General features: G+C 40.3%; 1 protein-coding gene across 2 annotated transcripts in view; it reads left to right on the top strand.

Moving 5' to 3' along the window:
• GEMIN8 (gem nuclear organelle associated protein 8) overlaps positions 1–10,050 on the top strand; it is a 28,811-nt gene extending 18,761 nt beyond the window's left edge. For both annotated transcript variants that reach the window (XM_059839794.1, XM_059839795.1), the window contains one exon: positions 8,026–10,050. In XM_059839794.1, coding sequence (XP_059695777.1) covers positions 8,026–8,276 — 251 coding nt within the window. In that variant the 3' untranslated portion in view covers positions 8,277–10,050. The remainder of the gene's footprint in view (positions 1–8,025) is intronic.
• Positions 10,051–14,604: the final 4,554 nt, after the last annotated feature.

Here is a 14,604-nt window from a genome sequence, read left to right as displayed (position 1 = left end):
TTTTGGGGGATGGGAGTGCAGAGTCAGCTGGTCTGTATTTAATCTTATTGAAGTAGACTTGATCCTTACTAGAGGCAGCTGCCAGTGCCTGATCCTGTTCTAATTTCTTAGCAGTGGTCGTTCAGTAACTTCCTATCAGTTTAATTGTGTCAGATGGCACCAGGGTACAGACACCTTGGTGCCTCTGGTGTGCTGCAGACCCCTGACTGCACAGGGCTCACCTCTGAGTTTTCTCTTCTTCATCAAAAAATTCCTGATTGTGAATTACATTTAGAGCAATCAAATTCTAGAGCAGGCTTTCGCTTGAGATTGCATTGATTCATTGATTGTTTCATATTCATGGGGTTTAATTGTTTCAGTGCATTTTCTGGTTGGACTAAAAATACTCCTTTTTAGGGGTTTCGTTGTAGAAGGTAATAGAAGAAAATCAAGGTGTTTTGATGTTTAGCTGGGCAGTAACCAGTGTAGCCTAGTGCTAATGTAAACATGGACATGAAGGCTTATATTGTTTCTGTGTAGGATCCTTGGCAGCTTGTTTTGGAGACTGCAGAACAATCCTTGATTTTTAATCTTATTTCTAAAACAGAAATTGGCTTCTTTATTCTCCAGTTAGCTGTATAACTTTGTGCCAGTTGCTTAACCCAAATAACAAAATAATACGAGATAATTAATTCTTTAAAGTATTAGAATAATTTTACAGATTATTTACAGTGAGGCATGTGGTTAATTAACTTGACAGTGACACATACCATTAAGTACCAAACCTGAAAGTGGAGCACCTTAGTTCTAATCTTACTTCCTTGGTTTCTATTCATTTTTATTTCAAAGGTAATTTTTCTCCATTTTCTGTCTTGGTAAGTAGTTTTGCCATGTTTCCACAGAGCTGTCCTCTTCAAGCTGTGTAGAAAAATTGGGTTACAGTGAAAGAAGGTATTGGAGTATGTCAGATGTGCAAAGTCTGTTTGCTGTCTGTTTAGACAGCCTGTTGCAACTGTGTCTGAGGGAGTGCACTCTCTTACCTGAGATTATTTCCTCCTCTTAGCAATAGGTTTGAGTTGGGCTGTGCTTCAGTAAACATCTTGGTGCCAAAGCCAGGCTAAGCAATTCTTCTTCTTAGACATTTGTTCCTGCTCTTGTGTTTCCAGGGCACTGAACTGTACTAGAACTAAATATAATGTGTTGAAGTTTGGTTTGTTTGGGGGGGTTGTTTGTTTTTTGTAGGATTCTTTGTGTTGCCCCTTAGACAATTGTAGCATGAGGGACATGGGAGCTGGAGCACACAGCTAAGGGGGAAGAGCAGAAATTGCATAAGCTGGTTTTGTAGCTGAGGAAGGAAAACTGTCCATGGAACCATGGTTTCAGGCTGCCACAAGCTTGCCAAGGAATCACATCTGCTCTTACTTCAAAGCCTGTAAGGGAACGTTTTCCTTTTTCTTGAGAATATTACATTGCTTGTAGATATATGTGATGAAATAGTCCATTTATTTTAACTCATTCTTTCCTCAGCTAGCAAATGGAAATTTTGTCAGTGTAGATATTTGGGGTTTTAATATCCTCAGGATTTTCGGTAGTTCTTTTTCATGATTGTCATGACTAGTAACTGAAAGCTTAACATTGCAGGCAATAACTCCCACCAAAAGTAATTTTTATTCTGAATTAGTGTTTTCCAGTCAGCTACAGCATTTGATTTTTCTGTATAGGTGAGAATGCTTGCATAGTAAGATAGGGCCTGGCTGTCCTTGAATATCAGACTTCTCCTACAAATGGGAAGGGGAAAGTTATGTGGTGTCATGGGGAATCCCTTTCCCACATCTTTTGAAGCACAAAGTTTTAAATTTAAGAAGTTTTGAAAGAAGTCCATTTTCCCCAACCCAGCTTACAGCTGGAACAAGGCTGTTCATTCTGCTATAAAATCATCATTCTCTTTCAGTATGTTTCCACAGTTTCAGTAAGTTACTTAGTGTTCCATAGTAACCTGCCAGCAAGCAGGACCACGCTGGTTTTAGCAACCAAGAATATTTTATCTTTACAGATGTGGGGGTAAGTCACTATTGTTTGTGTCTTGTAGACTCTCACTGATGGAAACTTGTTCTGCAAAACTTTGGACTTGATAAAGAGTAGTACTTGAGATTCCAGCCCTGTGGAAATCCAGAGCTCTGCAGAGCTCTGCAGAAATTAAACTCCTTGAATAACCTGTGTACAAATCCTGATTTAAATCCCTGTTTTGGTGGAATTCCTTGAGGCAAAGATTTTTATTTTCCCCATGTTATGCCCAGTTCATGCAAGTATGGATACAATAAAATGGTCTGATTCTATCACATCAAAAAAACCCAAACTCTTATGTAGGTTTATGGTGAAGGTACTTAGCTTTTCTAGGAAGATGAAGAAGCTGGCATTTTGCATGGAGAAACCTGTGTGGGCAGAACACTTAACACAGCAGATAGGCTCGTGGGAAGTGGCATTCAAAGAGAGAACTAGGAGTTTCTAATCAGTAGAAATGGGTAGTGGTTTTAACTGTTAGTGTGGGCTGCTCAAGATCAACTCAGGTAGCATTTAAGATGAAAAGCTCACTAAGTGCACACACAGCAGTAGCAGAAAATAATTAATCATTTCAAATAAGCAGACAACTATGTGAACACACAGTCTGAAATCATGGAAAATTAAAAACACAACAAGACTGGAGAAAGTGCAATATTTCCTTGAAAAATAATGTGCTAACTAAGCAAGCAACTGAAAGTCAGTAATGGCATTTAACACTTGGGAGGAGCAAGCCCTTGGTCTCTTACCACACCTACCATTGTGTGGGGCAGCACATGGCAGGCTGCTGAGTGTGGGCACCTACAGACCGGTGGGGAAGAATGTCTGTATAAGAAATGTTGTCAGATGGAATTATTCTCACTGGCTGAAGTGAGCTGAGGGTTGGATGTATAAATACCAAGAGCTAAAAATGGTACAAGAAACCACACAATGCTGGGTATAAATTTTTCATTTAAAATCTGACATAGATAATTACCCTTCCTACTTCTCTCTCCTTTTAATGTTGCAAAGTCTCTCCATGGAGACTTCTTCCTAAATAAGGGAATTTGTTTGTGTTTTGGTTTTGAAGTAGTTTCTTTTTCTTGGTTTGTTTTGCTGGGTTTTTTTTTTTTTTTTTTCTTTTAATAAGAAGAGGATAAATTCTGGGCAGGAATTTTTTTATTATTACTACTTAAGCTTCTCAAAGGATATTACAAAGAAAGAAATGTAAAGTGGATCAAACTTACAAAAAGTGTGAGACATTTTCCCTTTATAAAATAAGAGTAAAGCATCTGAGTTTCTAAGGACATAGGGGGAAATAGCTTATATCTTAAGTCATAGTCTTGCTGAACCTAAGTAAGAGGTCATTGGTGTGCCTATGAAGGCCCAAATGCAGTGAATGGCTGATATAGTAGTTAGGGTTCTCTTCTGGCAGTTCCCAAACATGGAGGTAGTTGTCTGTATTTGTTCACTTTTCTTTTCAGCTAGCACACACCAGATTAAAAGTAATTCATAAAAAGTGGGAAGAGCCATGAAGGGAGAAACAGTAATCCGAAACTTTCTTTCATAAGGCCTAGAATTACTAATGATGGCCCAGGAGTGTTACATGAGTTAGGTAGATGTTCTAGTTTTGGCTGGGGTAGAATTTATTTCCTTCACAGTGACTGGTATGGGGCAGTGTTTTGAATCTACACTCAACACAGGGTTGATAATATAGAAATGTTTTTATTATTGCTGAGCAGGGCTTATACACAGCCAAGGTCTTTTCTGCTTTTCCTGTTGCCATGCTGGTGAGGACCTTGGTGATGCATGGAAGATGGGGAGGAGACCCAGCCAGGACAGGTGGCCCCAGCTGACCAAAGGGATATTCCAGACCATCTGACATCATGCTCATTATATAAAGTGGGGGAAGAAGAAGGAAGGCGGGGACATTCGGAGTGATGACGTTTGTCTTCCCAAGTCACGATTATGTGTGATGGAGCCTTGCTCTCATGGACATGGCTGAACTGGATTTTTTTTTTATGGCCTGCCTTATAAAAAAAAAAACCCAGAAGAAAACCAGAGGGAAGTCTCCACCAGTGCTGCCTCAGCTCTCTGCCTGCAAGAATGAAAGGAAAGAGCAAGAGCTGCAGGCAGGAGAGAGCTCTGCCTGCACAACCTTGGCTTCAAAACAGCTGGCACCTGCTGGCCCCAAGGCTCCATTACTAGCTCTAGCGTCTTAAAGAGACACTTCCCATTCTGGGCACAGATAGATACAGAATACAATAACCTTTTGGGTAACCCAGGACACTGGATGCATGACAGAGCTGAACTTTTCTTCTTTGTGGTTAAAGAGTTCTCTTTACTGTGTTTGGAAAAATATGCCCTCACTGGTTTTGGCCAGGTAATGATGACTTCCCAGCAGAGCTGAACTTGGTAGGAAGTTAATTTTGAAGAGAGCTTCAAGAGAGAGAAAGAGCATCTTTGGAAAGAAATGGAACTGACACACTGGGAAAACGTCAGCAATGCTTTTCCTTTGTGCGGGGACCAGCCACCACTGCAGCTGCCTGCCTGCCTTGACAACGTTTGCAAAATACTGTTCTTGATTGGGGGAAGCTTGCCAGTAGTTGAAGATGAATGCTGTAAAAGAAAGCATGTTTATTTTAGTCTGTGTGAAGTAGAAGGAGGAACTGCTTAGAATTGTGTAAAAATTACTTGTTTTACATTTATAACTTGGCAGCCCAATGACTTGAGAATTTGGAATGTGAAACTGATCTGAGAGCGAGTTGGGGACTTCATTGCTGCAGACTGAGAATTAATATTTTGATAAACCATGCTATCTGCTTCATGGATGAGTATGTGTTGCTTACTTCAGAGAAATTCTGGTTGTCTCCATAGGCTTGTGGTTATAGACAGCTTATAATTTTGTTTGTATTTCCATTGTCAGATTCTAGCTGTCAGTTTTTTGATGAAGAGGTAGTTGCACATTTAGCTCAAGTTGTATTGCTTTGTATCATTTTTAAACTAAACTCTGAGGTAATGGATAGAACCCAGACTGCTGGAAATTACAGCACTTCTACTTCCCAGCCCTTGCCCCACCAAAGAAAGTTTAGTGTGCATCTCAACAGGACAATTCTTTTTCTTATATCTATTCCTTATGTCTATTTTTGGAAATATTGTTTTTGGAAAAGCAGTAGCTTACTTGCCCATCGAGTTTCATGACTTCATTCCTTGATAGTCTATAAAAGCAAATAATGCTGCTCACTGTGAGGGTGGTGAAACACTGGAACAGGTTGCCCAGAGAAGCTGTGGACGTCCCATCCCTGGCAGTGTTCAAGGCCAGACTGGATGGGGCGCTGAGCAACTTGATCTGGTGGACACTGTCCCTTCCTGTGGCAGGACAGTTGGAATAAGATGATCTTTAAGGTCCCTTGTAGCCCAAGCCATTCTATGATTCTGTCTATGACTCTGGAGTTTGTTCCAGTGGTATCTCTGCACAGATAACTGATTTGAAATTGCAACGTGTTCCAGACAGCTGCAGTGGTATTACCAGCAACAGCTGTCATTTCTGTGCTCAGACCCAGCCTTTGCAAAAGGCAAAAAACTGTGGGTCCCTATAGCACATTAAAGTCATGACCCTCTGCCTGGATTCTAGACCTGATTTATGTGTCGAAAACTCTGTAGGACAGTCACTCTGGGACTTTAACCAGTAGCTGTGGAATAGCAGAAGTAAAGTTAGAAAGTTACGGGCCCTATATCTGATTAGTGTAAAGTAAAACACTCCAGACATACATCAAGTAATTCTGAGAATGGAATTTAAATTGTTATTATTACTTTGATTGTTACAATTAGGATCTACAGATTTATGAACTACTCTGTGTTGAGAAATGGAGATTGATGCACATTAAACTGTAATCCACTCATCCATCATGAAGCTTCTGCTAGAGATCCATTTAATTTCCAAACAGAAGAATTCATTATCTATCTCCAGAGAAGTTTTTTTTTCTTAAGGATCAGTGTGTGCAGTGAGCTCTCAGCATTCTACAGCAAACAAGCGAGGAGGCAGCTGTCTCTAGCATGCAGCTATGAAACTAAAGAATTAAAAATTTCCATGGGCAATACAGAAGTACAAGGAATTATCTAGTGCCCCAAGAGAGTTAACAGACATGGTCCAATTCATTGCATTGCCAGTTTTGCTGTGTAATCTACAGTGAGAGACATTGGTTTGCCAGCATAGTCTTCTTTGGTTTTATTTGTCAAACTATTCAGTGTAATGTGCACGAAGTTTGTGCTTAAAAGCGTGCTGTGTAGTTGTGGGCAGTGTGATGTCCCAGGAAGTTGGTTTCAGTGGGGTGCAGGGTATAGCCTGGGTGCTATACCTTGTCCTCGAAGTGCTGAGCCCTCTGTAGGCAATGTTAGTTTCTTTAATTCAGACCTTCTGGTTAAAATGGCTCAACACCAAAAAAATCTGACTCTTCCAAAAACACATATGGACTCTAATGTATATTTCCTTGTGAATTCTGGCAGTATAGCCTAATGCAGGGGTGTGCCCTTAAAGCAAAATCACAGAAATGTCTTTCTGGAATAGATGGCTAATAAGTCCTCAAGCCCTTCTATGACCAATACAAATGGTGTTTCAAATGACAGGACAAAAGCTTTCTGTGTCTGTCAGACAAACAGATCCCAAAATTTAAGTTTCTGATCATATTGTCTAAAATATCTGTTTTCTGTTAATGCCGTTCAGGGGATAATTACTTTAGGAAGGCTGACAGTCAGTTGGCTGCTCGGTACAGTACTTTCCAGTTTAAAAATAAACTGCAGATGTTTGACACACAAATGTCAGGATATTTAACTTTGGGTTAGGGTTTGCAGATGTCATGTGTGTTATGAAAGCTACATCTCTGTGTTAGGGTGAAAGAGAGAAGAAGTACATGGCACCAAATGCTGAGAAGCATGTCTTCTGTGTGACCAATGCATCCTGACCTGTGGACACTCTGTCCTTTTGGATATTTAAAAAATCCTGGCTAGTAGTGAATTGTGCCTGTTACACGGTTTTGAGGGTGGTCATTTGTTACTGAGGAGTTCAGCGGCTGGGTGATTTTCTCTCTCTTGTAGAAATATCCCCATAAGAGGGGAGTTTTGTGTAGCACTTTGATATTTTAACTGCACACAGCATTGTTTCTTTCATCAGAGCAGTACCCAGGAAGCAGAAGTAAATTTGGACATGCACAACCAAGTTCTTGCTTCCAGTGAGGCTTACCACAGAGCATTTTTGTTGACAGATTGGTCCAAGTGTTTCACCTCTTGAATTATTTTAAATCCTCTTTAAAAGACCTGATGCATACTTTATGTTGGTGGTGTTTTGTTTGTTTTCAAAGCAATAGAGTAAGGCTGCCAGCTTTGAACTTAGAAAGTCTTGAGAAATGGCTGAGCTTGGACAGTTTATCTAAACACGATGCTTACAGATGCCTTTCATTGAATGCACTTAATGGCTGACATGACAGACCCATTTGTTCATTTTCACAGAGTAGTAACTGATTACATTTTCTCTTGGCTATCATTCAGCTAAAGTTGCATTGTCCTGTGCATTGTTTCCTTTCTCAGCTGCTAAGTCATTATTTTGGAAACAACTCTCCTTTTTGTTTGATTTTTTTGGTATGGGGAGTAGGTTTGGGATTTTTTGGTTGGGTTCAGTTTTCTTGGGAGCGAGAGGGGGATTGTGCTTTGGGTTTTTGTTGTTTCGTTGTTTGAGTTTTTTTCAGGGCCAGATGATACAGAGGTTTCCTACACTTTTAGGATTCAGTTCCAGGATCTTCTTCATTTCTCCCCACTTATTCCAGCCTGACTTTATCATGATATTTAGTAGGAATTTCCTTATGGAAAATGAGTGCAGCTGCAGCCTAGAACATGTGGATTTTTTTCCTTTTAGACCCAGCTAAAATATGAATATATAATATTTTTAAAAGTTAAAACAAAACCTGTTTGGTTGACAGCCCAGTAATTTACATCTCTTATGGTTCATTTTTCTAGGGAGGCAGCAGCAGCTGGAAGCTGAGGACCCCTACGTGGAGGCTGATCAAGACCTGCACAGGCGCATGGAGCGTTCTGTGGAGCCGCCCACAGAAAGACCTGGGGAGAGGCGCATGGCAGAAATGAAGAAGCTGTATGGTGCTGAGGCTGCCAAAATCCAGGCAATGGAGGCTGCCATGCAGCTTATCTTTGATAGGAACTGTGACAAAAAGCAGCCCAAATACTGGCCCATTATTCCCCTTAAGCTGTGAGTACGTGCACTGTGCTCTGATGTGGCACAGTGCTATAGGGTCAGGTGCCTCAGGTTGGGCTGCTGAAAGAACAAACTGCAAGTTTTGGTTTTGGGCTTTGAGGGAGAGTCTGGCAAGGACAGTATGTATTTCTTTGGCCTTTTTTTCTTTTACAGTGTCTGTCAGTGATGTTCACAGTCCATTCAACACACATACAGTTGTCAAGTAGTAATAGGAGGGACAGGAATATCAAACCTGTATAAAATTCAGTCATTTGATACCCGCTTGCCTTGACCGCACATGCAAGAAACATAACAACGTCCATGCCCAGTGAACTGAGAAAATTTAAAGCAATGCAGAGAAGAAAAAGACTTTACGAATTGTCTGCTCTTCCTGTTTAGGAATTTGAGTGATCCCATTTTCTAGTCTTATTTAACATAGTAGTATTAGGATCTTGTTTCACACAGCATAGCTTGAAGTGTTATGTCTGCTAATCTTGGATTTTTTTGAGAATCAGGAGCCCACTGGCCAAGATACAACTTATCAAATTACCATAGCCCAGACATTGGAATTCTTTTTCAAAGGTTTATAATAAAGCAGGAAGTTTTTCTTCCAGACTGATACTTGTCTGGCAGGAGTTTTACTCTAAAGCAACATTATATAGAAAAATGTTTTAATGAAGGGGTGGGAGGATCGGGCAGGAGCCTGATGTGGTCGTCTGTTAGAGATCTGTTTAGCAGAAGAGAAACTTAAGAGGACACAGTGCTATTGGAGCCAGTGCCTACAATGATTTTTGCCGTTCTAATAAAAAGCAGCAATGAAGACTTGAAGACTTGAAGCTTTAAATAAGGCTTATTAGGGTGATAGACTGTATCTGACCAATGTTTACAGAGCTGTGGAAGCCAGGTAGCCCTGTGGGCTATATGTCTGTTTTAGGTGCAGATTTCCAATGGCCAAGAGCATAGGACATGCACAAAATTTAAATAAAAGCAAGTAGATGTGTTTTCATCCATCTGCACAGAGATGTGCCTCTGTGTGTGCTCATCCATCTGCACTAGCTGGTTTGGTTCTGCTTCTGTCACTCCTTACTTTGGGCCAGTTGTGTTTGCCCCACACTGAGTGAGGCACAGGTGGTTTGTGTAAGAGAGGCTGAACTGGCCCCTGAAAACCTGTAGCTCCTTAGAAAATGGGACCCTGAATGCTTAAAAGGACTCTATGTGAAGCTCTGCTGATAAATATTATTGTGGATTGAAGGGCAGTAGTCTGTGACATTACTGCATTTCCATACCAGGGCAAAAGAATCGTCTGCTGGTTTCATAGTGACATACTCATCTGCCTTCCTGACAGCAGAGGAAGGTTACAATTAAAATTTTAACTTCAATTCATGCTGAGTTTCCAGAGTTTCTCTGTAGCATGTGTAGTTTGTAATACACTCAGCAGTTGCTGTGCCCTCTGCAGCAGCCAGCTGCAACAAAGAAAGTCTGCAGTGCAGTTTGGAATATCTTTGCTTTCAGTAGTAGTTGCTGTTTTTTCAAAGCAGAATTTCCATGTCAGTTCCACCTCTTTCACAGATGAAGTGAAATTGAACACTGAAATGAAAAAACCTCCAGTTTCCAAAGCTTACTTCTGGTGTGTTTAATCTGAAAAATTTCAGTGAGACAGGAGAGAGAAAAGGATTATTAACAGTTCTGCATTTGTTGTCATTCTTGTTTTTTGTGAGTTTTGTCAAAATATCAGTGTTTTGTTTGGGTTTCCTTCCTTTGACCAAATAAATTTTCTTCTTAACACCTTGTAATTTACTTTTATTTTTTTATATAAACAAACTTCCATACTTAGAACACTTCAGTTCTTAGATGGTAAAGCTTTCTTTTAGCTGCTGTATTGTTTAAGGAAGATTGAATTTAGAGCAGGAGTGGTTTTAACATATGGAGAAGCACAAGGAGTGTTGACAGGACTTTCACAGCATTGTCAGGCAATACCACATATGCATGGTGTGGTGCAAAATGAATGGGAGGGTTGCTCTATCCACTGGGGGGAAGCCCTGTCACAGATTAACATGCATAAATTTCTCTATTCCTATTTGAAATGTTTCCAGTGTGGTGATGGTGTTTTCCCTGTGCAGTTCAGTTCAGAAAAAAAAGGAAGAATGGGTAAGGTAGGACTGGGCTGTTCTTATTTTTCAACACAAATTCCAGTTCTTGCTGTGGTTGACTGTTCATTCAACTGGTTCTGCTAGCAGAAGCAGAAATTCTGGTCTCGAAAGGTATTTGTGGAGACCTCATATAAGACAAACATTGAATTCTTTTCCTACTTCACATAAAATGTAAAATAAATCTATAAAAAGAAATATATAAAGGAAATTACTTTGCCTTTGATTCTTCTAAGTATTTTTAAGAGGGTTTAATAGAAGGAGAGAGACCTGGATGAATTGTTCCTTAGGAGCTATGTGCTAACTCCTGAAATACCCTACTGCAGATTTAAAAGTTGCTGCCAAATAATCTCATTTTAGGGGATGGGCCAGCAAAATGGGACATCTGGCCAACTACCCCTAGATGTCCCATCTTGCTGGAAATTCAGCAGAACTTGAAAATTCTGTGTTGCAGTTCTTTTACTCTGTTTTCTGTGTCATTTTACATTTCTGATAAATACCTCACATAAAAGCATGTGATCATGGAGGAAATGCAGCAGCAACTCAAAAATGCCACTTCAGTTGTCTGTAACATTCACCTTTCTTGCACACATGTATTATGCTGCAGTCCTCAGTCATGGGAACATGTACACCTTTTTTGCCCAAAGACACAATGTTCCTTGACTAGAATGCCACTGTGGTGCTGCAGACTTGATTCTTCCTTCTCCAGAAGGTTGCACCTTCACTTTCAGTTATGCCAACTGTTGGTATGGTCCTGCCCAATGGGAATTCTTCACTTGCAGGTGGTACTGTTTCTCATGAGCTTTTTCCAGCTCCAGTAGAAGGAATTATACCCTGAAGTCAAAAGTTGTCATCCAGTCAGTCTTGATTTCAAAAACTGGTTTCCTCATTTGTTACAAACAAATCAGCCTTGTTTTCAGGAGAAGAGTTTGTGATTGGTTGAAGATGCTTTGAAGATAGGAGAAAAATGTAATAGGTCTTTTCTACTGAAAGCCTTCTTAAAAGGAATGAGAAAAAAAGACCCTTTCAGAATTGGTGTGATATAAATGTAACATGGAAATGAAGCAATGACCTGTTTCCTACTGAAAGAAAAATTGCTTACTTTTACGATGACGTTGTCAAGGGCTCTTGTTCTTTTAGAATTTTTTCCCCATTCAGCAGCTGACAGCTCAGTGTGCCTCTGTGTACAGGGAAGAGATTGAACCCTTTTGATGAGCATCATTTTCTCAATCAATGTTATGGGTAAGTATTCATCCTTTTTGACAGGGGTCTCATTAATGGCTGGCTGCAAACATCTCACACTAGAAAAAATGTTAATAAAAAGCAACCTAAATTTCTGAAACAGGCTTTATGAAGGAAAAACATCACGTATATAACACATGCAGATTTGGTTACTTGTGTCTTTCTCTTAGTAAAAGCTTCTCAGTCGTTACATGAAATATGCTGTAAATATTGGTGTCTTCATCTCTTGTTGCACTAATAGCAGTCTAGCTCTTGGTGTAGAAATTGAGAAAAGCAAGACACAGATTCAGCTGCTTGAATTTTGAGTTTTAAGTGTGATGTTTGGCATGTTGGGCTGAACTTTTTGGCTGAAAGAATTAGAGAGGGACCAAGATTATTGCCCAAAATGTGAAATACAGTCTGTCAAAATGAAACATCCCAACTCTGTTTTCCTTCTGGTTTCTTAAAAGTGTAAGCTCCTGGAAAATGTATTATTTGATAAATAATACATTCATGCTGTGACAAAAATCTTTTTTCATGTTTGTGTGCTAATCAATCAGCTGTCCATCCTCTCTGACCTGTTGTCTCCTGTGTTCCTGTATGGATAATCCCAAGGACACTAATTCTTAGGGGCTCTTTTCTAGGTAGAATAGCAGCCCGTAAGGGAGTCTCAGCTGCTTCTGAAGGGTGGTTATAGCCAGAGGGTATTCAAGGCTTCACACCTCTTCCTGTATTCTCACATAGCTAGAATTGCTGAGCTGGCACACAGTGACACGTGCAGAGGAGCTCAGGGTGGGTGGGTGACAGACCATGAGGTTGCCATTTGGGTGTTGTGTTAGAGACCTGGCTGTCATGGCAGAGGAATTGGCGTGGATTCAGTCCATCCTTTGGAATTGGTCATACAGGCATCAGCCTCAACAGGCCAGGAATGGCTCTGTCTTGCTTGGCCAAAAGTGGAGAAAGACTTGCTTCTCTTGAGCTTGCAGGGAGTAATGGAGATTCTCTGTGCATGGATTTTATTACACAGTCACAGAAGAAATTTTTTCCCCTTTAATCATGAATCCTTTTCTTCTAAGAAGGCAAGCAAGCAGAGTAAATGCAAACATACATAGTTTTTGAAAAGAAAATACTTTTCAGCCTAATGGTGCCAATACCACTGCTGGTTCCCTAAACTACATTGAGATCTTTTGCCTGCAAAGCCTTTTGAAAAACCAAAATACACTTAACTGCTATCCCCATGACTGTTGTTTTCAGCCATCCCAAAGACATAATTTGTGGGGAGGAAGGAATGAGAAAAGAGGAAGGGATTGGTGGGGATTTCTTCTAAATAGAGTTAGAAGTGGTACTCCTTAACTTTAAGAGTTTGTTTTAAATAAAAGCAACAATTTCGTGACTCAATAAGAAGTGAGACAAAAGTCTATGAGGAGCTATTAAAAATAAATTACACCACTGTCTTTGGATTTCCATAATCTGGACCTTACTGATAGCTGGGGAGGGCTAGAAAAAATAGTGTTTTATTCATGTCCCCTAGACAGCTGGCATCAGATGTTGGCACAGAAAGATAACCAGATTTCTGATCTGTTTATAGGGATGTTTAGGATCTTTCCACATGCTTCTACTGAAGATGGAGATTGAAATCCCAGTTCTGAAGTTCAGCTTTCAGCTATCTCATGCATTTTCTAGTTGCAGCAACCCCTCCTGTTTGGTAACTCAGCTCCACCAAAGTTTACTGTTATTGAGGTCAAAAGGAGTCAAGTTGGAAGACACCTAGTGCTAAGCTATTTCATGTAATTCCATTTACTTGTTATTTGGCCCGAGATTCAGTAAACTCTTTTGGTCTAGGCTTGTACAAGTAGCCAGCATGAAAAAGTCTCTGCATTGTATTTCAGCAATTTTGATACTCATATAGCTGTGTTGTTCCCATCCTTTGCATTGGACAGGAAAAGATCTCAGTCATTGTCTGGTTTCTGCTACCTCCAGCAACAACATCATCTTTTTTAGAATTAAGATCCTGTAATATCTTCTATGTGGACAGAAGGCAGGGACTTCACAGAAATAAATGCTTGAAGTATGTTTTTACTAAAGCAATAACTCATCAAAGGCCACATTTCTGGTCTGTAGCATATTCCATGAAGTGGCTGAGTAATAGCTGAAGGCTCCCCTTCTGCTGTTCTTTCCTGAAAAGTGGTGAGGTTGAGATAAAACTTCAGCCAGTTATACTGCAATGCAGTTGAAACACAAGTTATGTCAGTTTCTCCAAACAGAATAATTCTTACATCACTGCAGAATATAAATCTGAAAGGCACTTTAAACCAATAGCAGTCAAATGAATAATAGACTGTGTAATGCTAAGGTAGTAGTATTCACTATTTAATCAATTTTTCTCCACCTGTATTGATGAATTTAGGATTTCCAGTAATGCCAGACCACACTGCAGTGGAGACAAGAAAATACTTGTTGAGCAGAACATGACATTTTCATTGAAACTGCTCTGCAACAGAGTTGTGTCAGCAGTGTCACAGCTGCTTTGCTGTCCTGTTTTGATGTCACTGCCCTGGGTGTTTGGGGCACACTGGAAGTCCTTCCACCTCAGAGAAGCCCTGTAGTTGAGCATGCTCATGGCAGCTGTTTTTGTCATTTTATCCTGGCCCTGTGGTCCTTGTCACCTTTTTCTGCTGGCTGCTGGACTCAAATGTGCCAGCTGTGCTGTCTTGCTCTGAAAGGATGCTGAGTGTGGGATATGTGTGATGACATGATGGTCCCATGGCAACAGGCTGTGATATCATCAGTGCCAGATGGTGAATTCTTTCAGGGACACATCAGAAAGAACAGCTGTGTTGTGCTATAGAAAACCCTTACTCCAGAGCTGCTCTTCTCTATCACCACAGAAAATAGAGAAAATGGCAGACAAAATTTTCCCTCCTTTGCTTTTTGTGCTGAGCAGATCCCTCTTCAGGTCACCTACAACTCCAGTGTGAG

The sequence above is a fragment of the Haemorhous mexicanus genome, chromosome 2, assembly GCF_027477595.1.
Source record: "Haemorhous mexicanus isolate bHaeMex1 chromosome 2, bHaeMex1.pri, whole genome shotgun sequence".
NCBI classification, from domain to species: Eukaryota; Metazoa; Chordata; class Aves; order Passeriformes; family Fringillidae; genus Haemorhous; species Haemorhous mexicanus.
This window is presented reverse-complemented; position numbering and strand designations above follow the sequence as displayed.